The 27,790-nt window shown below is 44.5% G+C and overlaps 1 protein-coding gene across 5 annotated transcripts in view; it reads left to right on the top strand.

Moving 5' to 3' along the window:
- Nucleotides 1–27,790, top strand: part of LOC137379655 (structural maintenance of chromosomes protein 1B-like) — a 167,302-nt gene that overhangs the window by 2,654 nt on the left and 136,858 nt on the right. For all 5 annotated transcript variants that reach the window (XM_068050802.1, XM_068050805.1, XM_068050806.1 and 2 more), the window contains exons 2-4: nt 13,797–13,985; nt 16,153–16,265; nt 20,824–21,027. In XM_068050802.1, coding sequence (XP_067906903.1) covers nt 13,797–13,985; nt 16,153–16,265; nt 20,824–21,027 — 506 coding nt within the window. The remainder of the gene's footprint in view (nt 1–13,796; nt 13,986–16,152; nt 16,266–20,823; nt 21,028–27,790) is intronic.

Genomic DNA, 27,790 nt, shown 5'->3' with positions numbered 1-27,790 from the left:
CATTTATTGCCCATTTCTAATTGCCCTTGAAAAAGTGGTGGTGAGCTGCCTTCTTTAACAGCTGCAGTCCTTGGGGTTGTTACGAGGGTGCTGCTATTTTTTTGTAAAATATGTTTTTAAGGACATATAGTTGAATTATGGACATTGATTCGTCTGGAAGCTTGAAGAGATGCTGAACTTTGTTTTTTTTTAGAAGAAGTCACCAGAAGTTCCTGGCCTTGGCTTGTAAACAAGCCATTACTAGAAGGCACCTATTTTCAGATAAAATACAAACAGGGAGCTTGTTGTTTTGACATGGAGAAGATGTTTACAGAGAAGGACAGGACAAGATTTATAGAGGTCAGGAGGCTTGACTTCTGGAATGTTTTTGGTTTCACTTTGAATTAAAGGCCTGCTCAGGAAAAAGAACTTGACCCAAACCCAACAGAACCACATCGGACCCGAGCTCGACCCGGCCTGAGTCCCTCCATTTTAACCCGCGCCCAACCCGACCCGACCTACCTTCCCATTCTGAATCTGCAGGAAGCTGCAGCATGAGCGCGATGACATCATAGAGACGCTCACTGCACAGACTCAGTTTCCCTCCTTGACATCCCCGGACTTCCAGCTCAGGTAGGCCTTTCAACTTTTGACACTTACTAAACTCAATTTCACAGCAGAGCAAAATGTAATACTTACTGTGTGTGCCCGACCCGGACCCGGCCCAACCTGACCCGAGCCCGAAAGCTGGACCTGGAAGAGCAACCCGACTCAACATGAACCCGACACATGTCATTGGGTCCTGTCGAGTTTGGGTCGGGTAGCAGGCCTTTACTTCGAATTGTTAAAAAAGTTGGTTTTTGCCTGCCAAGGAATCCCAGCTCATCTCTTTCTCTTGGAAAAACATCCTGCATGTCCAGTGTGTCAGTCTCTTTCCTCCTGTATTTGAAGAAACTCTGTGTATCGAATATCTGGGAACTGAAACCCCTCTTGCCACATTTCTGTAAGATCTATCTGAAGCCCCTGTAGCTACATTTCTTGGAAACGCCTACCCATACTAATCTTCAACATCACTTGGAAAGAACAGTTCTAGGAAGAGCCCAGTGACAGCTGTCTATACGCAATTGGGATGCCAAACCAAAACAAAAGACAACTTTCCATATCATCTCTTTTTTTCTTCAAGAATGAGCAAGTATTCAGCCTCATTATTTTTGTCTTTCTAAGTAACAGAGCTCTAAAACAAAAAGTCCCTTTTATTTTTTCGGTTAATCGATGTATGTATGTATGTATTGTCAGAAAACCCTATATGCCAAAGGGGAAATATTAATTTCATCGGTTGTAACCTTACATTATACTTCTAATGGAAAAGTATTACAAGTAACTTTTTTTAAAAACTGGCAACTAAGATGGCCATTGCAATTTACATTTGAAACTGGAGCTGACAAGTCTCATTCCAGCCTAGCCAAAACAATGGGGTGCTCTCAGTGATTAAATTACCTAGAATGACCTTATCAACACAGTTGCCACAGCCATCTACACCCATTGACTTTGAAAGAGCCAACCCCCTCCAAGTGTGACTGGACAGCTTGAGGTGTAGCACCTTGAATCTCAGAGGAGATTGCAGAAAAACCTAATTAAAACAACAAAGAGGCTGATAGTGTCATGTGACTGCCTGCACAGCCCTGGAGAGATTGCAAGCTTTGTCACATAGAAAGCAGAGACAGTAACTGAAAAACCATCAACGAAGCAGGTCTCTCTGTCTCTACCCAGTAAATATCAAGAGAAGACCCGGCTGTAACTGGGAACCCCCCCCTCAAGCCTACGGACCGCCCAGCCAGGGGACAAGAATCAAACCCCTCCTTTGCTTTCAGGAGCCCAGAGAAAAGCAAGCCCACGATTGTGCATGTGGCCCAGCGAGGACTTCAGGACTACAATTTCAACTGAGGACTATGGGACTAATGTACCTTATTTAAATTCCATTTATTCCTGAATTTTATCTGACCACCAAATTTGTTTTCCGTGTTCAATCTATTTGTGTGTGTGAGAGTCTCGTGTGAATGTGTAACATATTTTTAGTAATTTTAACTGGGTTAGAGTGTTAAGAGTAATATACTTACCTCTTTCTTGTTTAAATTCAAGAAACCCTGTCTGGTTCTTTTGCAATTACATTAGAGGAACAGGAGCAAGTGCTCAGGGAGGTGGTAAGTTCAACCAGTGTGTTAAAAAAGGATAAACCCTGTTGTGGTCAAACCAGAGAAGGGATGGAAGGGGAGCCTGAGACCCCCTTTTTGCCTGGCCATAACAGTATATACGTGTGTGTGTGAAGGGCTAAGGTAAAAAGGGAACTGTTATACTTCAGTCAGTGTGTTTATGCTTTACTTCATTACTGGTTAAAACTTGTTTTATAATAAATTGATAATTTTGTTGCTTATTGAAGAAATCTGGTTGGTGTGTGTTTATTCTGGGATAAAAATAGAGTCTATGATTGACCACGTTGACTATATGTTGTGACCTGTGGAGAAGTGGAACTAGAATAAACAGTGCACTCCTTCTGCCTCGTCATAACATATAATTGGGGTCTCTTTGTGGGATAAATCCAACGCCAATGATGTACAATTGTAAGTTGGGTAATAATAATTGAAAAATAAAAATAAACAGGTTTTTTGTGCAGTAGATTAAAGTTTATTCTACCGGAATGTCTCTATTAGTTGCTGCGACGTTTCTGGGGATGGAGGATGTATCCCTGAGTGAATTGAGGAATTTAACCAAGGTTAAGCTAATAGCATTGGCAACAAAATTGGGGTTAGAGTTAAAACCAGGAGCCAAGAAAGCAGACATAATTGAAGTACTAACACAACATTTGCAATTGGAAGAAGAAGAAAGCACACCAGAGTGTAGTGCAGTTGAATTAGCTAAAATTCAGTTACAGATGAAGCAGCTTGAGCGAGAACAGGAAATGGAAAAACTTCAGCTTGACAAAGAAATAGAAATGAGAAAACTTGAGCAGGAAAAAGAACTGAAAAAACTTGAGCTTGAAAAAGAATTGAGAATGAAAAAACTTGAACTAGAATTTCAAAGAGAAAGAGAAGAAAGGGAATTTGTAGTTAAAAAGCTGGAACTAAGACAACAGGGTGGCCTTGACTTCAAGGCAAATTCTGGTGAGGAAAGATCTGACGCCAGCCCAGGATTCAGTGGAGAGCTGTTTAAACTTGTGCAAGCCCTCCCTAACTGTGAGGAAAGGGACATAGAGGTATTTTTCATTTCTTTTGTAAAGATAGCCAATCAGATGAAGTGGCTGAAGGAAAGCTGAACACCCCTTATGCAAAGCAGGTTGATAGACAGAGCTCACAAAGTTTATGCCATGCTTTCTGAGGAGGCTTCTGCAGATTGAGATTTCAAAAAAGGCTATTTTCGCTGCATATGAGTTAGTCCCTGAAGCGTACAGGCAGAAATTTCAGAATCTCTGGAGATTGTCTGGGCAGACTTATATAGAATTTGAGAGGGTGAAGCAAATTAATTTTGACCGTTGGATACGGGCACTAAAGACGGAAGCCACGTATGAGAACTTTAGGGAATTAATTCTTCTGGAAGAATTTAAAAATTCACTCTCTTCATTAGTAAGAACCCAGAGAGAACCAGAAGGTTTCAATGGCAAGACAGGCAGCAGAAATTGCTGATGATTATGAGCTTGTGTATAAGCCAAACCCTTTGTCCGTCACCCTCACAAATCCTAGAAGGATATAAGGTGGGAGGGTGAAAGGAAGGCGAGTAGCCGGGGACAAGAAGGGACAGCTGGGAACTTCCCGGGATAATCTCCTCAGGCCAGAAAGGAAGATGCTGAGGGTAGAAGTTAGTTTCACAAGCCTAAGTGTTACCATTGTCACAAGGTGGGACACCGTGCAGAATGCTGGAAGTTGCGGGGTAAACCCATGGGACTTATTGGGGTATACAAAACCAATGCAAAGAAAGGGGCCCTGACCAAGAGTACAGCTGATCAGGCTGTAGCTCTGACTGCAGCTGTAAGGCTAAGTACAAAAACCACTGTGAGTGCAGGGATTGTGAATAAGATACCTGAGAGTAATAGGGAATTTTCGTGAAAAGGAAAAGTAACTCCCTATCCCTCAAGTGAGGCAGGTAAACCTATAATTGTACTTAGGGATACAGGAATGACCCAAACTATTCTGCTGGGGAAAGGCACTACATTTCCACCTCTGCACACACTGAAGACTAAAGTTTTAGTGAATGGTATTGGCGGGGTATATATACCCGTACCTTTGCATCGGGTGCACTTGGAATGTGACCTAATGTCTGGAACGGTAACTTGGGGTTGTCCATGGTTTGCCAATAGACGGAGTTCACCTACTCCTGAAGAATGATTTGGCCATAGCGAAAGTAGTAGCTTCTCCAGTGGTCACAGGAAAACCAAGTGAAGTTAAAGAGAACAATTACAGGAAAAGGTTCCAGGAAATTTTCCTGCATGTGTAGTAACCCGAGCAATGGCTAAACAAGTTCTATTGTGAGAGGTAAAATTGGCACCACAGACAGGTAGTCAAATATCTGAAATTTTCTTTGGGGATTTGGATAATCTGAAGGAAACTTTATTTATTTATTTATTTAGAGATACAGCACTGAAACAGGCCCTTAGGCCAACCGAGTCTGTGCCGACCAACAACCACCCATTTATACTAATCCTACAGTAATCCCATATTCCTTACCACCTACCTACTCTAGGGGCAATTTACAACAGCCAATTTACCTATCACCTGCAAGTCTTTGGCAATGGGAGGAAACCGGAGCACCCGGCGAAAACCCACGCGGTCACAGAGAGAACTTGCAAACTCCGCACAGGCAGTACCCAGAATCGAACCCGGGTCGCTAACCACTGCGCCACTGTGCCGCCCTTTAATAATGTTTAATAAGTCTTCTCTGATCACGGCTCAGCAAGCTGATCCAGAGTTAATTCAAGTGGCACAATCAGCTCTAACAGAAGCTGAGGCAAAATGAGTTCCAGAAGGCTACTGTATTAAAGGTAGGATTCTGATGAGGAAGTGGAGACCTCCTCACAGACCTGCGGAGAAAGAATGGACAGTAGTTCATCAAATAGTGGTACCACCAAAATATCGCCGGGAACTATTCAGGATAGCGCATGAAATTCCTATGGTGGGACATGTGAGGATCCAGAAGACCAAATCATGTTTAAGTCGACATTTTTACTGGCCAGGTCTTTCCAAGGACGTGGTGCAGTTTTGTAAAACATGCCATACATGCCAGATTGTAGGAAAACTGCAACCTGCTATAAAACCGGCACCTCTAATTCCCACACTAGTTATTGGGGAACCATTTAGGAGGGTGTTGGTAAACAGTGTAGGACATTTACTGAAAACAAAAGCAGGGCACCAGTAGATTAGATTAGATTAGAGATACAGCACTGAAACAGGCCCTTCGGCCCACCGAGTCTGTGCCGAACATCAACCACCCATTTATACTAATCCTATATTCCTACCAAACATCCCCACCTGTCCCTACCACCGACCTATACTAGTGACAATTTATAATGGCCAATTTACCTATCAACCTGCAAGTCTTTTGGCTTGTGGGAGGAAACCGGAGCACCCGGAGAAAACCCACGCAGACACAGGGAGAACTTGCAAACTCCACACAGGCAGTACCCGGAATCGAACCCGGGTCCCTGGAGCTGTGAGGCTGCAGTGCTAACCACTGTGCCACTGTGCCGCCCTATATATATACTCACTATCATGGATACTCAGTTCCCAGAGGCAATTCCCTTGAGAACAATTTCTGCTAAGGTAGTGGCAGTGAAGTTAACCCAGTGCTTCACTAGATGTGGATTACCGATTGAGATTCAGTCGGATCAAGGTTCCAATTTTATGTCCAAAATATTTCAGAAAGTTATTGGTAATGTGGGTATAACAGTTAAAGTCTTCAGCATACCACCCACAGACACAAGGAGCTTTAGAAAGGCACCATCAGACCCTCAAAAGGATGATCAGGGAATATTGTCATGAATATCTCCATGATTGGGATAAAGGGATATAAAGAATTTAGAACAGAGGGATGAATCTTCTATGCTAGATAATGTATCTGTATTCCGGGAACCGCTTGCAAAGTGGCGCAGGAACACGTTAAAGCTTGCCACACAACTGAAGAAATGGGTAGACAAGCATGCTAAATACCCGAACATTTCAACCAGGGGATGAAGTATTGGTATTACTACCTTTACCGGGTGAACCGCTGAAAGCGTGGTTCAGTGGTCCGTATAAAGTGGTCAAGAGAATTGATAAGGTAAGTTACTTGATTTACACTCCAGATCGCCGATAAAAGAATCAGCTGTGCCACAACAATATTTTCGCCTGGAGGAGGATAAGCAAATACAGGTACGTCAGGTAGTAGGGACGGTGAAGAGTTAAAGGGATAGTGAGGATGAGGCAGAAGGTGGCCTAGACAATTCTCAGATTGAAGCTTCTACTATCCAGTTAGCTAATACTGAATTGCTAGGGAGATTGGACAATGTGCTTTCATATTTAGATGCAGAACAACGAGAAGACCTAACAAGGCTACTCACAGCATTTAAAAGAGTCTGTAGGGATAAGCCAGGACTTACAACCTTAGCCACACATGGTGTGGATGTAGGGGAATCCTTTCCTATAAAACAGTATCCTTACCACTTAATTCCAGAGAAACAGGCCCAGGTAAAAGCAGAAATCCAATACATGCTGGAAAACCACCTAGGAGAACCCAGTCAAAGCAGCTGGAGTTCGCCAGTAGTATTAGCACCTAAACTGGATGGTTCAAGTAGACTCTGTATTGACTACAGAAAAGGTAATGCAGTAACAAAGGCAGACCCCTACCCAATACGTTGCTTGGAAGACTGTATTGACAGAGCGCGCAGTGCCATGTTTCTTACAAAAATAGATTTGTTAAAGCGATACTGGCAAGTTCCTTTAGCACCCCGAGTTAAAGAAATAACGGCTTCTGTCACACTATACAATCTTTTCCAGTGTTGAGTAATGCTATTCAGGCTAGGGGATGCCCCAGCCACTTTTCAGAGATTAATGAACCAAGTGGTAGCCAGTGTTCATAACTCTGTGATTTACCTTGATGATGTGCTGGTCTATAGTGACACTTGGAAGAACCACTTGGAACAACTGGGGGGCTCTGTTTGGAAGGTTGCAGTCGATTGATTTGGTGATAAACCTTGTGGAAAAATTTAAAACCAGAATGCCAGACTGTTGCGATGGAGTTTACTATTACAACCTTATCACTTAAAGATTATTCACATTGCGGGCAAAAATAATGTTATTGCAGATGCTTTATCGAGAATCTAACCTTGTTTTGAGTTATCTAAATGCAACAATGGTACAAAGCAGAATTGTATTAACTACAGGTTAAAAAGTGAATGGGGCTGAGTGTGAAAATGTCTTTTGAAATGTTTTCATCTTCTGTTTTTTACACTTTGTAAGGAAACACATTTAAAAATGCGTTTCATTTCTCCAAAGGTGGAGTTTTTTTTATTCATTCATGGGATGTGTGTGTCGCTGGCTAGGCCAGCATTTATTACCCATCCCTAATTGCCCTTGAGAAGGTGGTGGTGAGCTGCCTTCTTGAACCACTGCAGTCCATTGGTAGGTACACCCACAGTGCTATTAGGAAGAGAGTTCCAGGATTTTGACCCAGCGATAGTGAAGGAATGGCGATATAGTTCCAAGTCAGGATGATGTGTGACTTGAAGGGGAACTTGTGGGTGGTAGTGTTCCCATGCATTTGCTGCCCTTGTCCTTCTAGTTGGTAGAGGTCGCGGGTTAGGAACGTGCTGTCTAAGGAGCATTGGTGCATTGCTGCAGTACATCTTCTAGATGGTACACACTGCTGCCACTGTGCGTCGGTGGTGGAGGAGGTGGATGTTTGTGGATGGGATGCCAATCAAGCGGGCTGCTTTATCTTGGATGGTGTTGAGCTTTTTGAGTGTTGTTGGAGCTGCACCCATCCAGGCAAGTGGAGAGTATTCCATCACACTCCTGACTTGTAGATGGTGGACAGGTATTGTGGAGTCAGGAGGTGAGTTACTCGCCACAGGATTCCTAGCCTCTGAACTGCTCTTGTAGCCACTGTATTTATATGGCTACTCCAGTTCAGTTTCTGGTCAGTGTTTCAGTTGTTAAGAGAGTGCTTCTATTTTTTGTAAAATACGTTTTTAAGGACTTATAGTTGAATAATGGACATTGATTCATTTGGAAGCTTGAAGAGATACTGAAATTTATTTTTTAAAAATTAGTCACCAGAAGGTTCCTGGACTTGGCTTACAAACAAGCACTTACTTCAAGACACCTGTTTTCAGATAAAATACCAGTAGGGAGCTTGTTGTTTTGACTTGGAGAAGATGTTTACAGAGAAGTGACAGGTAAAGAGTTGTAGAGGACAGGAGGCATGACTTCTGGAATGTTTTTGGTTTCACTTTGAATTGTTAAAAAAAGACAATTGGTTTTTCCCTGCCAAGAGGACCCAGCTCATCTATTTCTCTTGGAAAGAAACCCTACGTATCCAGTGTGTCAGTCTCCTCTTTCCTCCTGTGTTTGAAGAAACCCTGCGTATCGAATGTGTGGGAACCCCTGTTGCCGAATTTCTGCTGTAAGGCCTATTGAAGCCTCCAGCTGCATTTCTTGGAAATGCCTACCCACACTGATCTTCAACGTCTCCTGGAAAGAGCTGTTCTAGGAAGATCCCAGTGAGAGCCGTCGATACGCAATTGGGACACCAAACCAAAACAAAGGACATCTTTCCATATCTTCTCTTTTTTCCTTCAAAAATGAGCAAGTATTCAGCCTAAGATTCTTTTGTCTTTTTTTGAAACAGAGCTCTAAAACTAAAAATCACTTTTATTTTTCCGGTTAGCCGATGTATTTGTGTGTGTGTGAGGGGCTACGGTAAAAAGGGAACTGTTATAATTCAATCTGTGTGTTTATGCATGACTTCATTACTGGTTAAGACTTGTTTTGTAATAAAAACTTTTAATTTTGTTATTTATGAAAGAAACCTGGTTCGTGTGTTTTATTCAGGCATAGAAATAGAGTCGATGATTGACCGTATCGGTAAGTGGGAAAAATAATTAACTATATGTTGTGACCTGTGGAGAAAGGGTGTAGGTACACCAACAGTGCTGTTACGAAGGGAGTTCCAGGATTTTGACTCAGTGACAGTGAAGGAACGGCGATATAGTTCCAAGTCTGGATGGTGTGTGGATTGGAGAGAAATTTGCAGGTGGTGGTGCTCCCGCGCATCTGCTGCCCTTGTCCTTCTGGGTGGTAGAGGTGTCGGGTTTGGAAGGTGCTGTCTAAGGAACCTTGGTGAGTTGCTGCAGTGCATCTTGTAGATGGTACATACTGCTGCCACTGTGCATCAGTAGTGGAGGGAGTGAATGTTGATGGTGATGGATGTGGAACCAATCAAGCGGGCTGCTTTGTCTTGGATGGTTTCCAGCTTTTTGAGTGTTTTTTTTTATTTAGAGCTACAGCACTGAAACAGGCCCTTCGGCCCACCGAGTCTGTGCCGACCATCAACCACCCATTTATACTAATCCTACATTAATCCCATATTCCCTACCACATCCCCACAATTCTGCTACCACCTACCTACACTAGGGGCAATTTTTTTACAATGGCCAATTTACCTATCAGCCTGCAGGTCTTTGGCTGTTGTTGGAGCTGCAATGTCCAGGCATGTGAAGAGTATTCCATCACACTCGTGACTTGTACCTTGTAGATGGTGGATAGGTATTGGTGAGTCAGGAGGTGAGTTACCGCAGAATTTCCAGCCTCTGACTGACTCTTGTAGCCACAGCATTTATGTGGTCAGTCCAGTACAGTTTCTGGTCAATGGTAACCCCGAAGATGTTGCAAGTGGGGGATTCAGCGATGGTAATGCCATTAAACATCATGGGGAAATGGTTAGATTCTCTCTTGTTTAAGGTTGGCATTGCCTGGCACTTGTGTGGCATGAATGTTTCTTGCTGGTCTTCCAGCGCAAAGAGCTCTCAATGATTGAGTGTTGCAGACTGGCACATTCCAAGGTTCAGGACTAGGTGCTGGCGGATGCACTAAAGCTTGGGGCAGTCGCCACAGAGGCTCAATGGGGAAAGGCCACTGTGTAAGGCCCTCCCGCCATAGTATTTTGAGGGACTGGAACCTGTGTAAAACTTCTCGGGCTGTATGCACCAGAGAATATTTGATGTGAAACAGTGTACATTGTAAATATAAGCTGTAATGGCAAGTGTAGTGAGGCACCCCATGTACTGTATTGAAAGAAACTGATCTGTATGACACTTGTCAGGCAAACCCCCACCCCCCCCCCCCCCCCCACACCCCCCCGCACCTACCAAGACTGAGGCACACATTATTTTGCCACATGAACATTAAAACTTAAAATTGCAAGGCCTGACTGGAAGGCCATTTGTGTATTACTAGCAGTGTTGGAACAATGGGGACGCAATCGTTGCTTCCCCAATACACAGAAGAAGTGGTCAGACCAGTTTTAGTCACATGGCTATCTGGCTGTTGCAGCAAATTTGAACTTCCAACAAAAGATTTTTGAACTGAGACAAAGCTGTGTGCTCATGGAGTAAAGATCTCTCCTGGAACTGAAGCAAGAATTACCTCCTCTCGTGTCTGCCTGCTTCCATCTCTCCCATGGAACTGAATCTTGTGAAAACATGTGAAATGTAAAGAGATAAAAGTCTTCTACGTAAACAAGGTTTAAGTAGAACACTGGGCCCCGACGAAAGCAAGACTACTTACAAAAAGGACTAAACCTGAGCTCAAAAGCACCGTAACAAGATATTGCCTCAAACTGCTCCACCGTATCTTTTTTCTGTTCCTATCTGCATGTGTATATTGCATGGGCATGCTAGCATGGGTGTGTCGTATATCAATAGGCGTGAACCGTACTAGAGTTTAAGTTTCAAGTTTAATAACGTTTCATCTTCTTTAAACCTGAGAAAGCCTGTGTGAATTGATTTCTTTGTCTTATAATTGGAAAACTGAACAAGGATTCACAAATAGGGGAGCTCAAAACACTGTGTGTTTAAAGTTAAACCCTGTTACAATAAGACCAGGTGAAGACAGCAAAAGACACCTAGAAACATTTCTCACTGGTTGTTACAGAAATTTGGGTGCTTGCGTCCAGGATTTTACCCACAGACAAACGAGTGAAATTAGAAGTGGGAAGCCAACTTGTTCCCAATCAAAAAGAACAAATCAATACAGGTTTTCTTGTGGATATGTGTGATTGAATACTAACATGTCTGCAACTGAAGCTAGTAGCACTCCAAGCCAGGTTGAAGTAACTTTGGATAAGTTAAAAGCACTGTCTATGGAGGAGTTGAGGAAAATGGCTGAGCAGTGTGGGATCACTGTACGTGGCAAGACTAGGAAGTCTGAACTCCTAAGGCTAGTGGCCAACCATTTTTCCCTTGAATCTGAAGAAGCAGAAGCAGGGTTAGAAGCAGAGAAGGTACTGCTAGCAATGATACAATTGGAACAAAAGAAACTTGAATTAGAAGAGAGGGAGAAAGAAAAGGCCTTCTAAAAGGAACATGAAGAAAATGAAAGGTAGGAGAGAGAGAAAGAACATTTTTCTGGAAAGAATGCAAAGAAAAAGAGTTGAAGCAGCTTGAGTTAACTAGGAGGTGACAGAGTAACCCCAGTGAAAGCATGGCCAATATGGAGGAGCATGATTCAGGGTTGGGTACAAGATTACATAAACTCGCTCAATTAATTCCAAAATTCAATGAGGAAGATGTGGAAGAGTTTTTCATGTCCTTCGAGAAACTGGCAAGGCAGCTAAAATGGCCAGCTGAGACCTGGTCTCTTTTACTGCAAAGCAAGCTAGCCGGAAAAGCCCATGAGGTTTATTCCTTGTTGCCAGATGAGAGTTCATCAAATTATGAACTGACCAAAAATGCTATCCTTGGGGCATATAAATTAGTACCCTAAGTCTACCGCAAGGTTTAGAACCCTCAAAAAGCAAATTAATCAAACATCTGGAGCTTGAAAGAAGCAAGCAGCTGGCTTTTGACTAGTGGCTGAGGGCTTTAAAAATACAACTCAGCTATGAGACTCTCAGAGAAGTAATCCTGTTAGAGGAATTTATAAACTTTCTCCCATGCTCAATAAAAACCCATGTAGAGGAGCAGTGGGTCGGTTTCCCAGGGGAGGACCTTTCCTAATCACCCGCAGAAATCCGAAAAGGACAAAGGGTGGGAAGGTGATATCTTCCCAAGCAGTCCTGGAAGAGAAAGGAAAGCAGGAGACACGGGGCCCTCCTCCAACCAAAAAGGAAGGTGCTGTGAGCAAGAGTGAGACTCTGAGACCTGTGTGCTTCCATTGTAATAAAGCAGGGCATTTAAAAGCTGACTTCTGGAAACTAAAGGGGAAACCGGTAGGATTAATCGGGGCACACCCGCTCAGTGAAGACGAGGGCCCGATGGAAAACACGGAATGGGCTGTGGCTTTAACTGCAGTAAGGGTGAAACCCAGGAAGTTTACTACGGCCAGTGCAGGAAAAGTTAATAGGATTCCTGAAAGTTATCAGGGTTTTGTATTTGAAGAGAAAGTAACCACATATCCCTCGAGTGGGTCAAGAAAGCCAGTAGTGATTTTCAGAGACACGGGCCACCAGATCCCTTTTACTGGGAAAAGTCCTGACCTTCCCCCAGAGAGTGCAGTGAATGCCACAATGGTGGTAAATGGTATTGGAGGGCAGTATATGTCTGTACCTGTACACCGGGTGCACCTGGAGTGCGACCTAGTTTCGGGATTGGTGACTGTAGGGATTGTCACTAGTTTGCCTGTGGACGGGGTTGACCTCCTAGGTAATGATTTAGCAGGGGTGAAGGTGGTACCCCCCCCCCCCCAGTAGTGAAAGAAAGACCACATGTGGTCAGAGAGACAGGGCAGTGGCAGGAGACAGTCTCCTGCAGTTTCCCTGAATGTGTAATGGGTCAGGCAATGATTAGACCAGCTCCCCCAGAGGAGACTGCATTGGCACTGCAGGCAAATGACGATGAGGTCTGCCTGTCTGAGACTTTCTTTGGAAAGTTAGGAGACCCAGGGAGTGAATTAAATGGATTTTCCCTAGGTGAGGCTCAGCGTGCCGACCCAGTAAAACAAGAACAGACGGCCCAATCTGAAAGTGAAGCAGAGGGAGTCCCCAATTGCTACCTTTTAAAGAGTGGACTGTAGTTCAGTACGCGTGGGCGCGTCGTATATCCGTAGGCGTGAACTGTATTAGAGTTTAAATTTTAAAAATTTCATTTTTAAACCTGAGAAAGCCTGTGTGAATTCATTTCTTTGTCTTAAAATTAGAAAACTGTCAACAAGGATTCACAAAAAGGGGAGCTTAAAACAGTGTGTTTAAAATTAAACCCTGTTACAGTAAGACCAGTTGAAGACAGTAACAGACCCCTAGACACATTTCTCACCTGGTGGTAACACACTTTATATAATGTCAACTTGGAACTGTTATGTATTTTTACAAATTTTTTGAATAAACTATATTTTTGGAAAAAACGGCTATATCGATGCAAATTTTTATCGATCAAATTTCTAATAACCTTTTCAGTGGAAAGAGATAATTGAGTAATGATTTGCTTGCTGTCACAGTTGTATTTACTTTTAAAGATGTGCAAATAATGGCATATTCGATATGACCCTAAGGAGTATTGCTTTTGTGCTGTAATACCTGTCTTTTTAAAGTGAATATTTTAATAATTTACAAGATAGTTTTTTTTTCACTTTCACCAACAGGGAAATCCAATGTAATGGATGCTATCAGTTTTGTGATGGGCGAGAGAACTGCTAATCTCAGAGTGAAGCACATCAAGGATCTGATTCATGGTGCTCATATAGGGCATCCTGTGTCATCTACTGCAAGCGTCACCATGTTGTATGAAAAAGAAAATGGAGAGGAGCTATCATTTACCAGAGCTATTATTGGTAATGTTTGGGGGGGGGGGGGTGGGGGTGGTGGTGGTGGGTGGGATTCGTTATTTCTGATTGTAAGGCTTTCACATTACTGACTGTCGTATTGGTAGTATATCTTTTAGTTGCCAATTGTATTTCAGTAATTAGACCTGATGATGTTTATTGTATCAGTTGTATTTTTCGAGAGCCAACCCCTTTGGGTCAGCATGTTCCCCCTACTAATCAGCTATGTAGTGTAGGGGCTCCTGTTATTATTTTTGGGGTGTAAATGTATGCTGTAAAAAGACAGCGCAAAGCGAAGAAAATAAATTTCAAGTTAGAGCAATATATATCAAAACAGTGTGAGAGGATCAGTGTTTTTATAAATTTATGTTACTCCTCAAAATAACAGGGTTCAAAAACATTTATTGAAATTATAGAAATTAAGCAGTGATTATTGACAATTAAACATATACTTAACAGTGCACTTAGTGATAATTTGTGAATTCACTAGGAAATTCAAAACAGATCTCGAGTTCGCAGTTCTTTGTGGCCGGACCTGAAATGAATTGCAAAGTATCTCTTCTAACACTCGCTTTTTAAACTTTTTTTTCCCAATCTGCTTCTTAAGAATCCATGCATTTCTACTTTACCTAATCCACATTTATCATTCAACACTGATTTGATGGTCCTGGTTTGTTACCTGTCCTAATTTTCCAGATCTATAGAGCAGTGGCTCAGTTGGTAGCACTCACCTCTGGGTCAGAAGGTTGTAGATTTTAGATTTCGAGATACAGCACTGAAACCGGCCCTTCAGCCCACCGAGTCTGTGCCGACTATTAACCACCCATTTATACTAATCCTACACTAATCCCATATTCCTACCACATCCTCACCTGTCCCTATATTCCCCTACCACCTACCTATACTAGAGGCAATTTTTATAATGGCCAATTTACCTATCAACCTGCAAGTCTTTTGGCTGTGGGAGGAAACCGGAGCACCCGGAGGAAACCCACGCAGACACAGGGAGAACTTGCAAACTCCACACAGGCAGTACCCAGAATTGAACCCGGGTCGCTGGAGCTGTGAGGCTGCGGTGCTAACCACTGCGCCACTGTGCCGCCCCGGTGGGTTTACATTATACTTCAGAGATTGGAGCACAATAGATAGGCTCACAGTCAGCATACTACTGAGGGAGTGCTGCACTGTCACATGTGCCTTCTTTTGAAGATATTAAACCAAGGCATCATTTGCCCTCTTGGGTATAGGTAAAAGATCCCATGGCACTATTTCGAAGAGCAGGAGAATTTTGCCCAGTGTCTTGGCCAATATTTATCCATCAACCAACATCGCTAAAAAACAGATTATCTAGTCAATATCATGTTGCTGTTGTGGGAACTTGCTGTGGGCAAATTGGCTACCAAATTTCATACATTACAACAGTGACTACACTTCAAAGGTACTTCATTGATTGTAAAACACTTTGGGACATTCTGAAGTTGTGAAAGACTATGTAAATGCAAGTCTATCTCTCTTTTATAGTGTTTCTTAGGCAGATGCCTCTTCAAGGCTGGAGTTAACGAAGACAGCTTTCTTTAGCCACTATTGAATTCCTTGTCAGCTAAAGATTGCCTCCAGTCGTAAAGCTTTTAATTCCAACACACTAAATTGAACATTGAAACTCATTTAATAGGCAAAGCTAAAAGATAATATAAAGACACTTCAAGACAATTAACCCATTTCTTACAACACGACGTTAGCTTTTTGTTTCTGTCTACCTAAATAGATGCCAGCTGATTTTTTGCTAAAATATATAATGTACCTACATTGTCAGGCAGAGTAACAGTGAGGCCACTACAGTCGCACTAACATCCCTGCCATATGGAGAAAAGAAATTGACCTAGAAACCTGTGCTGGAAATGCTTGCATGTATTAGGCCAAGGACAGGATCAGTGTCAGGTACTGTGTTCCCATGGTAAAATAGCCTGTTGACATGGACTTTACATGCTTATACTTAGAGTATGGTACCAGTTTGGAAATGTGTGTCAAAACCAGAGTTGCCACTTTCAAGAAAGGAGCGAAGAAAAGCAGTTGGCAAAACTATCTTTGGGTTTCTTTGTATAGCAGGCCAGTATAATAGGCAAAATGAATTTATGAAAACTGAGCAGATGACAACTTCTTTTTCAATATTTGTCAGGGAATTCTTCGGAGTTTCGATTAAATGATCAAGTTATCAGTCGTGCGGAATACACAAATGAACTTGAGAAGATTGGCATTCTACTGAAAGGCAGAAACTGTCTGGTGTTTCAGGTAGTAAGGAAGAAAGTCTGTTTTTCATTTTTATGTTTGCTTATGGAATTCAAAGCAGACAAATGGCAACATAAGATAAAAGCAAAATACTGCAGATGCTGGAAATCTGAAATAAAAACAAAGTGCTGGAAATATTCAGCAGGTCTGGCAGCATTAGTGGAGAGAGAAACAGAGTTAACTTTTCAGGTCTATGATCTTTCATCAGAACTGGCAAAGGTTAGAGAAAGTAATAGGCTTTGAGCAAGTGAAAAGGGGGAAGGTGTGTGATAGGGCAGAGGGCAGGAGAGATTAAATGACAAAGATGTCATGGTCATAGAGTTATACAGCTCCTGTGTCCGCACCGGCCATCAAGCCCTATCTATTCTAATCCTATTTTCTAGCACTTGGCCCGTAGCCTTGTATGCAATGGTGTTTCAAGTGCTCATCTAAATACTACTTTAATGTTGTGAGGGTTCCTGCCTCTACCACCCCTTCAGACAGTATTTTGATTTAGATTTTTGATTTAGAGATACAGCACTGAAACAGGCCCTTCGGCCCACCGAGTCTGTGCCGACCATTATCCACCCATTCATACTAATCCTACACTAATCCCATATTCCTACCACATCCTCACCTGTCCCTATATTCCCCTACCAGCTACCTACACTAGGGGCAATTTATAATGGCCAATTTACCTATCAACCTGCAAGTCTTTTGGCTGTGGGAGGAAACCGGAGCACCTGGAGGAAACCCACGCAGACACAGGGAGAACTTGCAAACTCCACACAGGCAGTACCCAGAATTGAACCCGGGTCGCTGGGGCTGTGAGGCTGCGGTGCTAACCACTGCGCCACTGTGCCGTTCCAGATTTCCAGATTCCAACCACCCTCTGGGTGAAGCAAGTTTTCCTCAAATCCCCTCTAAACCTCCTGCCCCTTGCCTTAAATCTGTGCCCCTGGTTATTGACACCTCCACTGTGGGAAAAAGTTTCTTCCTATCTATACCCCTCATAATTTTGTATACCTCAATCAGGTCCCCCTTCAGCCTTCTCTGCTCTAAGGAAAACAACCCTAGCCTATCCGGTCTCTCTTCATAGCTGAAATGCTCCAGCCCAGGCAACATCCTGGTGAATCTCCTCTGCACCTTCTCCACTGCAATCACATCCTTCCTGTAGTGTGGCGACCAGAACTGTACACAGTACTCCAGCTGTGGCCTAACTAGCGTTTTATACTGCTCCATCATAACCTTCCTGCTCTTATATTCTATGTCTCGGCTAATAAATGCAAGTATCCCATATGCCTTTCAAACCACCTTATCTACCTGTGCTGCTGCCTTCAGTGATCTATGGACAAGTACACCAAGGTCCCTCTGACCCTCTATACTTCCTAGGGTCCTACCATCCATTGTATATTCCCTTGCCTTGTTAGTCCTCCCAAAATGCATTACCTCACACTTCACATGTCACGGAACAAAGGCAACGTGTGTGCTAATAATTGTATGAAAAGGCAGAGCATTAGTCCAGAGATAGTGTTAATGGCAGAATAATGAACAGCTCTGTCCAAAAGCAAAAACCTGAAAAACAAGTTTAAGACAGGCCCATGGTTTAAAAATGGAATAAAATAACATAAAATGAAAAAGGCAGTCATGTTTTGAAATTGTTGAACTCAATGTTGAATCCAGAAGGCTGTAGAGTACCAAATTGGATTTTGTAAATGGTGTGCGGCACTCGCGCGCCTTCAACTTTGCGACGGTTAAAAGCTGGCGGCACCGAGACGGGAGGCCTCAGTGCCACGACGGGGAGGTATCCGGACCATTGCAGCATAGAGTAAGTGGGGAGATGCTGCGACCATTGCTGTTCTGCTGCTGTGAGGTCTGCAAGGGATTGTGTGTATCGGGGGCTCTGCAGGAGTTTAGGTTGGATGGGGGTGGTACTAGTGGGTATCATAAATGCTGTGTTACTGTGTGTGGTGATTCACACTGCTGGCAAAGATGGTAGCCCCACAGTAACTTTTAGTCTTGAGGCACATCAGGCATTCTGCCAAGCAAATATTGATAAACATAGTTGCCAAGGCAGGCTCGTCTCTGCATCTGAAGCAATCCGAAGAGCCAGAACACCTTCCATGGGTCTCATACACTCTGTGTTTTTGGATCCCCGTGGCATGTTGAGGCACTTCTGATGGAGGCAGGCCCAAGAAACTGCTGTGCCTGACCCTGAAGCTCCACAATGAAAGAAGCAGCAGCCGGCCAGGCCCAGAAGGATCCACGTGCCAGAGTCTCTACGGGACTCGCATCACCTACCTCCAGATGTCCGAGCGATACTGTCAGTGAGGACTACGTCTCTCCAGGGAGGCCATCACCAACTTATGCAGTCTTCTGCAGGACGATTTGCGACCTCTGGGATTTGGGGGTCACCCTGTGTCAGTGGCCTTAAAGATTACCGTGACACTAAACTTCTACGCATCTGGATCTTTCCAGGGATCCACCAAGGGCATGTGTGGGGTCTCCCAGGCTGCAGCCCACCGCTACATCAAGGAGGTGACCGATGCCCTGATCAAGAGGGCTGGCGACTATTCGCGCTAACGGACTGACCCTTGCAGTCAAGCAGAGAGGGCCATCGGTTTCAGGGTTGTAGCTGGATTCTTACAGATGCAAGGTGTAATAGATTGCATGCATGTGACCATCAAGGCTCACACAGACCACCCAGCTGCATTCATCAACAGGAAGGGCTTCCATTCAATCAATGTTCAACTGGTCTGTAGCCGCCAAAAGTGGTTCCTGCAAGTGTGTGTCTGCTTCCCGGGAAGCAGCCACGATGCCTATGTACTTCGACAGTCTCAGGTGCCGCAGCTTTTCAGTCCCTCCGCTTGCCTCCAGGGATGGATTCTCGTGGACAAGGGCTACCCATTGAAGACATGGCCTCTGACACCTGTGAGGAGCGCTCGCAATACAATGAAGGAGAGGATCAACATTTGCCACGGCTCACCCGAGTGACCATGGAGCAAGCCATTGGGCCGCTGAAGATGAGGTTCTACTGCCTCGATTGATCTGGTGGAGTCCTGCAGTACGCCCTATCGAGGGTCCCGTGAATCATGGTGGTCTCCTGTGCTCTATCACGCTGGCAGCAGCACCCTCACCATATCGCACACCCTGTAGTGATGTTCAAACGCAGAATAGAGCATTGGAACATACCACTCTCCTTGGCTGAACGCAGGAGATCATTGACCCTTTTCCTGCACTGAACCCAGTTGCATCGGGTGACCTCACGGCTACTGATTTCCTCTGCAGTCTCCACCCAGGCTTATTTGTTTGGACGGGAGCACCTTTTCTTGCCATTGATGGGGAAGAGAACCTCCCGCCTTTCCCTTGCAGCCTGGAGGACAATCTGCAGGGAGGCATTACTGAAGCGTGGGGCCACCCTTGGTCTAACCTCTGCTATCGGCTCCACTCTTCCGAGGGGGATTGAGTGTTGTGGAAACAGTGCTGTGCCCCACAGTAAACTGACCTTCTATAGACTGCAAGGCAAGAGTGAATGTCGGGCTGGCAGGCTTTTAAAGATAGTGCCAGCACCTGATCAGCTGTTAGCTGACACCATAATTGGCGTCTTGCCTCCAGCCCCCGCCACATGATTGGGGGTGACTGGCGTCTCCATTATGTTAAATGGCCACCTGCCACGTAATCGCGGTGGCGCTGCTGCACACATGACACACGGAAACGATGCACTTGGGCTGATGTGCAGCTTTGGATAGCACATTATGGGCATACAATGTAAATTTACCATGGTTACGATGGAAAATATTGTTATGAGGAAAAGCTTGAGATACTAGGACAATTTCCATTGGAGCAGCGACTAAAAGAAAATTTAATCAAGGTTTTTAAATTACGAAGGGTTTTGATAGAGTTAATAGGAAACCTCTGGTTGAGAGGTTGTCAATTTATAATTGTCACTTGAGAGTGATAAGAGGTTGGAAAAGTTTTTGTATGTAATAGGTTATTGGAGCATGAAATCCTTTGCCACAGAAAGTAATTGAGTTGGATACCATTGCATCTTTTAAGAGAAATTTGGGGAAATATTTGAAGCAGAGAAAGATGCAGGGCTATGGGAAGGAAGTAGTATGATTAGTTTTGGATAGCTCTAACAAAGAACTGGCACAGCTACAGTAGGTGAATTGCCTCCTTCTGTGCTGTGGAAAAGAAACAATGTTAAGCCTTGAGATAATCAGGCCACTCTTGCTAGCTCAGTACACTCCAGCTTCTGGGAAAAAGTATAATGTAATGAAATAGTGAGTTAAAAACTAACCCAGGTGGTAAAGTGTAATAAGATTTCTGTGTTGGTATGGGGAAGGTATGCCACAGCAAAATATTTCACTAAAAGCAGTCATTGAAAGCATTTATTTTACAAGTCTGCTTCTCTTTTCACAGATGCTGCCAGACCTGCTGAGTGGTTCCAACATTTCTTGTTTTTATTTTAGATTTCCAGCATCCGCAGTATTTTGCTTTTATTTCACAAGTATTTTGTTGGATATTTGTATTATTCATTAATAGCCACAGTGAAGTTCTAACACAATATTTTATATTGTAGGGTGCTGTGGAAAACATAGCAATGAAGAAACCCAAAGAGAGAACTCAACTTTTTGAGCAAGTTAGCAACTCAGGGGAACTGTCCAATGAATATGACAAGAAGAAGAAAGAAATGATGAATGCAGAAGAAGAAGCTCGATTCAACTACAACAAAAAGAAAAATGTGGCAGTTGAGCGCAAACATGCAAAGCATGAGAAGGAAGAGGTAATTGAGAGTAACATTGACTATTTTTCTGTTTAAAAGTTAACAGCTTGTGCACAAATGTTCAGATATGGAAATAGTAACTTCCTGTTAGTTCAGAAGTTAATGTTGCATACAAAGCAGGAAGCTGCAGATTTAATTCCCAATCTGCTTAGTTAGCTGATCATAGCCAGGGTCATAGTAGGGGCATTGCAGTTGACTGAGGCGCCCTATGTAAGAGAATTGAAGATCAGCTGGATACTAGTTAGGCCACGGCTGGAGTATTGTGTGCAGTTCTGGTCACTGCACTATAGGAAAGATGGGATTGCACTAGAAAGGGTACAGAGAAGATTTATGAGGATATTGCCTGGACTGGAGAATTTTAGTTATGAAGAAAGATTGGATAGGCTAGGATTGTTTTCTTTGGAACAGAGGAGGCTGAGGGGAGACCTAATTGAAGTGTATAAAATTATGAGGGGTCTAGATAGAGTGGATAGGAAGACCCTAAGGCCCTATTCCCTTTGGTTGAGGGGTCCATACCCAGGGGACAAAGACTTATGGTAAGATGTAGGAGGTTTAGAGGGATTCGAGTGGAAATCTTATTACCCAGAGGCTGGTGGGGATCTGGAACTCACTGCCTGAAAGAATGGTAGAGGCAGAAACCCTCACAACCTGGGAACACCACCACCTGCAAGTTCCCCTTGACCTCGTCTTCACCAGTCTGCCTGCTGCAGATGCTTCTGTCCATGACTGTATTGTTAGGAGTGACCACCACACAGTCCTTGTGGAGACGAAGTCTCGCCTTCACATTGAGGATACCGTCCATCGTGTTGTGTGGCACTATCACCGTGTTAAATGGGATAGATTTCGAACAGATCTAGCAATGGGAAACTGGGCATCCATGAGGCGCTGTGGGCCATCAGCAGCAGCAGAATTGTACTCAACCACAATCTGTAACCTCATGGCCTGGCATATCCCCCACTCTACCATTACCATCAAGCCAGGAGACCAACCCTGGTTCAATGAAGAGTGCAGGAGGGCATGCCAGGAGCAGCACCAGACATACCTCAAAAAAATGAGGTGTCAACTTGGTGAAGCTACAACACAGGACTATCTGTGTGCCAAACTGCATAAGCAGCATGCAATAGACAGGGCTAAGCGATCCCATAACCAACGGATCAGACCTAAGCTCTGCGTTCCTGCCACATCCAGCCGTGAATGGTGGTGGACAATTAAACAACTAACTGGAGGAGGTGGCTCCACAAATATCCCCATCCTCAATGATGGCGGAGTCCAGCACATCAGTGCGAAAGATAAGGCTGAAGCATTTGCAACAATCTTCAGCCAGAAGTGCCGAGTTGATGATCCAACTCTGCCTCCTCCTGAAGTCCCCAGCATCACAGATGCCAGACTTCAGCCAATTCGATTCACTCCACGTGATATCAAGAAATGACTGAAGGCACTGAATACTGCAAAGGCTATGGACCCTGACAATATTCCAGCAACAGTACTGAAGACCTGTGCTCCAGAACGTGCTGCGCCCCTAGCCAAGCTGTTCCAGTACAGCTACAACACTGGCATCTACCCTGCAATGTGGAAAATTGCCCAGGTATGTCCTGTACACAAAAAGCAGGATAAGTCCAACCCAGCCAATTACCGCCCCATCAGCCTACTCTCAATCATTAGTCGAGTGATGGAAGGTGTCATCAACAGTGCCATCAAGCGACACTTGCTTAGCAATAACCTACTCAATGACGCTCAGTTTGGGTTCCGCCAGGGCCACTCAGCTCCTGCCCTCATTACAGCCTTGGTTCAAACATGGACAAAAGACCTGAACTCAAGAGGTGAGGTGAGAGTGACTGCCCTTGACATCAAGGCAGCATTTGACCGAGTATGGCATCAAGGAGCCCTAGCAAAACTGAGGTCAATGGGAATCAGGGGAAAAACCTTCTGCTGGCTGGAGTCATATCTAGTGCAAAGGAAGATGGTTGTGGTTGTTGGAGGTCAATCATCTGAGCTCCAAGGCATCACTGCAGGAGTTCCTCAGGGTAGTGTCCTCGGCTCAACCATCTTCAGCTGCTTCATCAATGACCTTCCTTCAATCATAAGGTCAGAAGTGGGGATGTTCGCGGATGATTGCACAATGTTCAGCACCATTCGTGATTCCTCAGATACTGAAGCAGTCCGTGTAGAAATGCAGCAAGACCTGGACTATATCCAGGCTTGGGCTGATAAGTGGCAAGTAACATTCACGCCACACAAGTGCCAGGCAATGACCATCTCCAACAAGAGAGAATTTAACCATCTCTCCTTGACATTCAACAGCATTACCATCGCTGAATGCCCCACTATCAACATCCTAGGGGTTACCATTGACCAGAAACTGAACTGGAGTCTTCTTCTTCTTTGACCTCCTTGTCTCGGGAGACAATGGGTAAGCGTCTAGAGGTGGTCAGTGGTTTGTGGAGCAGTGCCTGGAGTGGCTATAAAGGCCAATTCTAGAGTGACAGGCTCTTCCACAGGTGCTGCAGAAAAATTTGATTGTCGGGGCTGTTACACAGTTGGCTCTCCCCTTGCGCTTTTGTCTTTATTCCTGCCAACTGCTAAGTCTCTTCGACTCGCCGCACTTTAGCCCCGCCTTAATGACTGCCCGCCAGCTCTGGCGAACGCTGGCAACTGACTCCCACGACTTGTGATCAATGTCACAGGACTTCATGTCGCGTTTGCAGACGTCTTTGAAGCGGAGACATGGACGGCCGGTAGGTCTGATACCAGTGGCGAGCTCGCTGTACAATGTATCTTTGGGGATCCTGCCATCTTCCATGCGGCTCACATGGCCAAGCCATCTCAAGCGCCGCTGACTCAGTAGTGTGTATAAGCTGAGGATGTTGGCCGCCTCGAGGACTTCTGTGTTGGAGATATGGTCCTGCCACCTGATGCCAAGTATTTTCCGGAGGCAGCGAAGATGGAATGAATTGAGACGTCGCTCTTGGCTGACATACGTTGTCCAGGCCTCGCTGCCATAGAGCAAGGTACTGAGGACACAGGCTTGATACACTCGGACCTTTGTGTTCCGTGTCAGTGCGCCATTTTCCCACACTCTCTTGGCCAGTCTGGACATAGCAGTGGAAGCCTTTCCCATGCGCTTGTTGATTTCTGTATCTAGAGACAGGTTACTGGTGATAGTTGAGCCTAGGTAGGTGAACTCTTGAACCACTTCCAGAGCGTGGTCACCAATATTGATGGATGGAGCATTTCTGACGTCCTGCCCCATGATGTTCGTTTTCCTGAGGCTGATGGTTAGGCCAAATTCATTGCAGGCAGCCGCAAACCTGTCAATGAGACTCTGCAGGCACTCTTCTGTGTGAGATGTTAAAGCAGCATCGTCAGCAAAGAGGAGTTCCCTAATGAGGACTTTCCGTTCTTTGGACTTTGCTCTTAGACGTGCAAGGTTGAACAACCTGCCCCCAGGAAAACTCCTCCTTCAGAAGACCTGAACGCATGTGAAAGCAGCAACAAGAAGAAAATCCCAAAAAGTGTGGGTGCAAGAACACAGCCCTGTTTCACGCCACTCAGGATAGGAAAGGGGTCTGATGAGGTGCCGCCATGTTGAATTGTGCCTTTCATATTGTCATGGAATGAGGTGATGATACTTAGTAGCTTTGGTGGACATCCAATCTTTTCTAGTAGACTGAAGAGACCATGTCTGCTGACGAGGTCAAAGGCTTTGGTGAGGTCAATGAAAGCAATGTAGAGGGGCATCTGTTGTTCGCGGCATTTCTCCTGTATCTGACGAAGGGAGAACAGCATGTCAACGGTCGATCTCTCTGCACTGAAGCCACACTGTGCCTCAGGGTAGACGCGCTCAGCCAGCTTCTGGAGCCTGTTTAGAGCGACTCGAGCAAAGACTTTCCCCACTATGCTGAGTAGCCATATAAATACAGTGGAAACAAGAGCAGGTCAGAGGCTAGGAATCCTGAGGCGAGTAACTCACCTCCTGACTCCCCAAAGCCTGTCCACAATCTACAAGGCACAAGTCATGAGTGTGATGGAATACTCTCCACTTGCCTGGATGGGTGCAGCTCCAACAAGACTCAAGAAGGTCGACACCATCCAGGACAAAACAGCCGGCTTGATTGGCACCCCATTTACAAACATTCACTTCCTCCACTACCGACACACAGTGGCTGCAGTGTGTACCATCTCCAAGATGCACTGCAGCAATGCACCAAGGCTCCTTAGACAGCACCTTCCAAACCCGCGACCTCTACCAACTAGAAGGACAAGGGCAGCAAATACATGGGAACACCACCACCTGCAAGTTCCCCTCCAAGCCACACACCATCCTGACTTGGAACTATAACGTCGTTCCTTCACTGTCGCTGGGTCAAAATCCTGGAACTCCCTTCCTAACAGCACTGTGGGTATACCTTCCCCAAATGGACTGCAGCGGTTGAAGAAGGCAGCTCACCACCACCTTCTCAAGGTTAATTAGGGATGGGCAATAAATGCTGGTCTGGCCAGCACCGCCCACATCCCATGAATGAATAATAAAAAAAAAAGATATAGATCTGTTGTACTGAATGGCCCCTTTTTTGATGGAAATTCATTGTTGTCTGCTTCAAGCACAAAGATGATAATATGAGAGCATTCGGACCTTATCTAAATACTGTGCCAGCACCTGTCCTTTTGCAGCAACTAATTTCATGCCACCTACCTCACTAACAGTGACCTCAGATAAATGCTGGGGGAGAGAAGGCAGGAGAGAGGGAGGGAGTCAGTCGTGTCAGGAATCAACTGTTATGAATCTGCAGAGCTGGAATGAGCACACCCGCGGCTCCTAACTCTGGAGCAAGGTCTTTTAAATATATTTTTAATGCGCATTTAATTGGTAGCTGCTGAAGTATCCTGAGTGGGGAAGGCCCCAAAGCCTGCTCTGCTCATTGCAGACCAATTTCTGTAAAGGGACCTAAAACAGACGTTAGTCCTCTCTGTTAATATGTAAAGAACAAATGCCTGTTTTACATGGCCCCCAGGAATTCCTGTAAAATGGCCCGACCTAATCTGGGTCAGACATTTTTCAGGTGATTTTGGGGTGCAGGACTTTGATCCCTGAAATTGGGACAGTAATGTCCAATTCTACCCCACTGCATTATTTTAAAAGAAAAATCCAATCCTTTATGCTAAACTGACAGTTTAACATGAAATGAGCAATTACTTATACACATGCATTGCTCTCCAGAAACCCTGGCTGTTTTTAAACCATGTTCTTCTACCATGCTGGGTTCCTGACACACACTTCTTTTCTCCCATGTTGAGAGAATGCTTAAGCCCTGTTTTCCTCAGCTCCATGATAATAGCTTCTGCAATACTGGCTGCTTCTTATTTTCCTTGCTCAGATGAGTGCACTGACTTTTAATTTTGGGCCCCTGCGCTTTGAGAAGCAACGTTCTTGGCACTGCTCTGGCAAAGAAAGAGCAGCACAGAAAGGGCGGCACAGTGGCGCAGTGGTTAGCACCGCAGCCTCACAGCTCCAGCGACTTGGGTTCAATTCTGGGTACTGCCTGTGTGGAGTTTGCAAGTTTTCCCTGTGTTTGCGTGGGTTTCCTCCGGGTGCTCCGGTTTCCTCCCACATGCCAAAGACTTGCAGGTTGATAGGTAAATTGGCCATTATAAAATTGCCCCTAGTATAGGTAGGGAAATATAGGGACAGGTGGGGATGTGGTAGGAATATGGAATTAGTGTAGGATTAGTCTAAATGGGTGGTTGATGGTCGGCACAGACTCGGTGGGCCGAAGGGCCTGTTTCAGTGCTGTATCTCTAAATAAGTAACTAAAAAAATAAGAAATCGACTTCTCCAAGCCCGTGAAAGTTAAACAAATAAAACAAGCAGAGGAAAGAATGTAAGCAGCGATGATCAGAAGTGCTGCACTTTTCCTGATGGAAAGTGAATGCAAAATTATAATTATCCCTCCAGAAGACTTCCATAACCAACTGGGTAGATCCAGTTCAAATTTAAGGGGACCATAGATTTCTTCGCAAATTCCTGCATCTTTATAATCTTGAATGTACAGCAAGATGCCCACCCCTGTTTATGCGTGTGTGTGAAATGATCTCATGCATACTCCTGATGAGCATTTATTGTTTGCAATGGGAAAAAGTCATCTGGGCACCTTAGTCAAAGATGGTACAAGGCACAGAGAATAAGAATCAATATACTAAAAATGTGATTGAAAAATAATAGTGGAAGTTAAAAGATTTATTATATTGTTTTAAAACTACTTCAGCTACTGTTGAATGATGCCATTGAATCACAGAATAATACAGTGCAGAAGAGGCCCTTCGGCCCATCGAGTCTGCACCAATGCAATAAAGACACCTGACCTGTCTACCTAATCCCATTTGCCAGCACTTGGCCCATAGCCTTGAATGTTCTAACGTGCCAATGCTCATCCAGGTACTTCTCAAAGGGTGTGAGGCAACCCGCCTCTACCACCCTCCCAGGCAGTGCATTCCAGACGGTCACCACCCTCTGGGTAAAAAAGTTCTTCCTCAAATCCCCCTTAAACCTCCTGCCCCTCACCTTAAACTTGTGTCCCCTCATAACTGAATTGAGTTCCTGGTGTTAGTAACGCTGGACTTTATAATATGATCTTTTTAAAATTGTAATCTTTAATGCAGTATCCTCACACCAAGTCTGCCCGGAAACAAACCAGGGATCTTGGTTACCATACAAACAAGGAACCCACACCAAAGACCCTTTTGAAAGCAGAATGCAAGGTTGAAA

The sequence above is a fragment of the Heterodontus francisci genome, chromosome 18 (assembly GCF_036365525.1).
Source record: "Heterodontus francisci isolate sHetFra1 chromosome 18, sHetFra1.hap1, whole genome shotgun sequence".
Lineage (NCBI taxonomy): Eukaryota > Metazoa > Chordata > Chondrichthyes > Heterodontiformes > Heterodontidae > Heterodontus > Heterodontus francisci.
The sequence above is the reverse complement of the archived record's forward strand: the minus strand, read 5'-3'. Positions and strand labels throughout refer to the sequence as shown.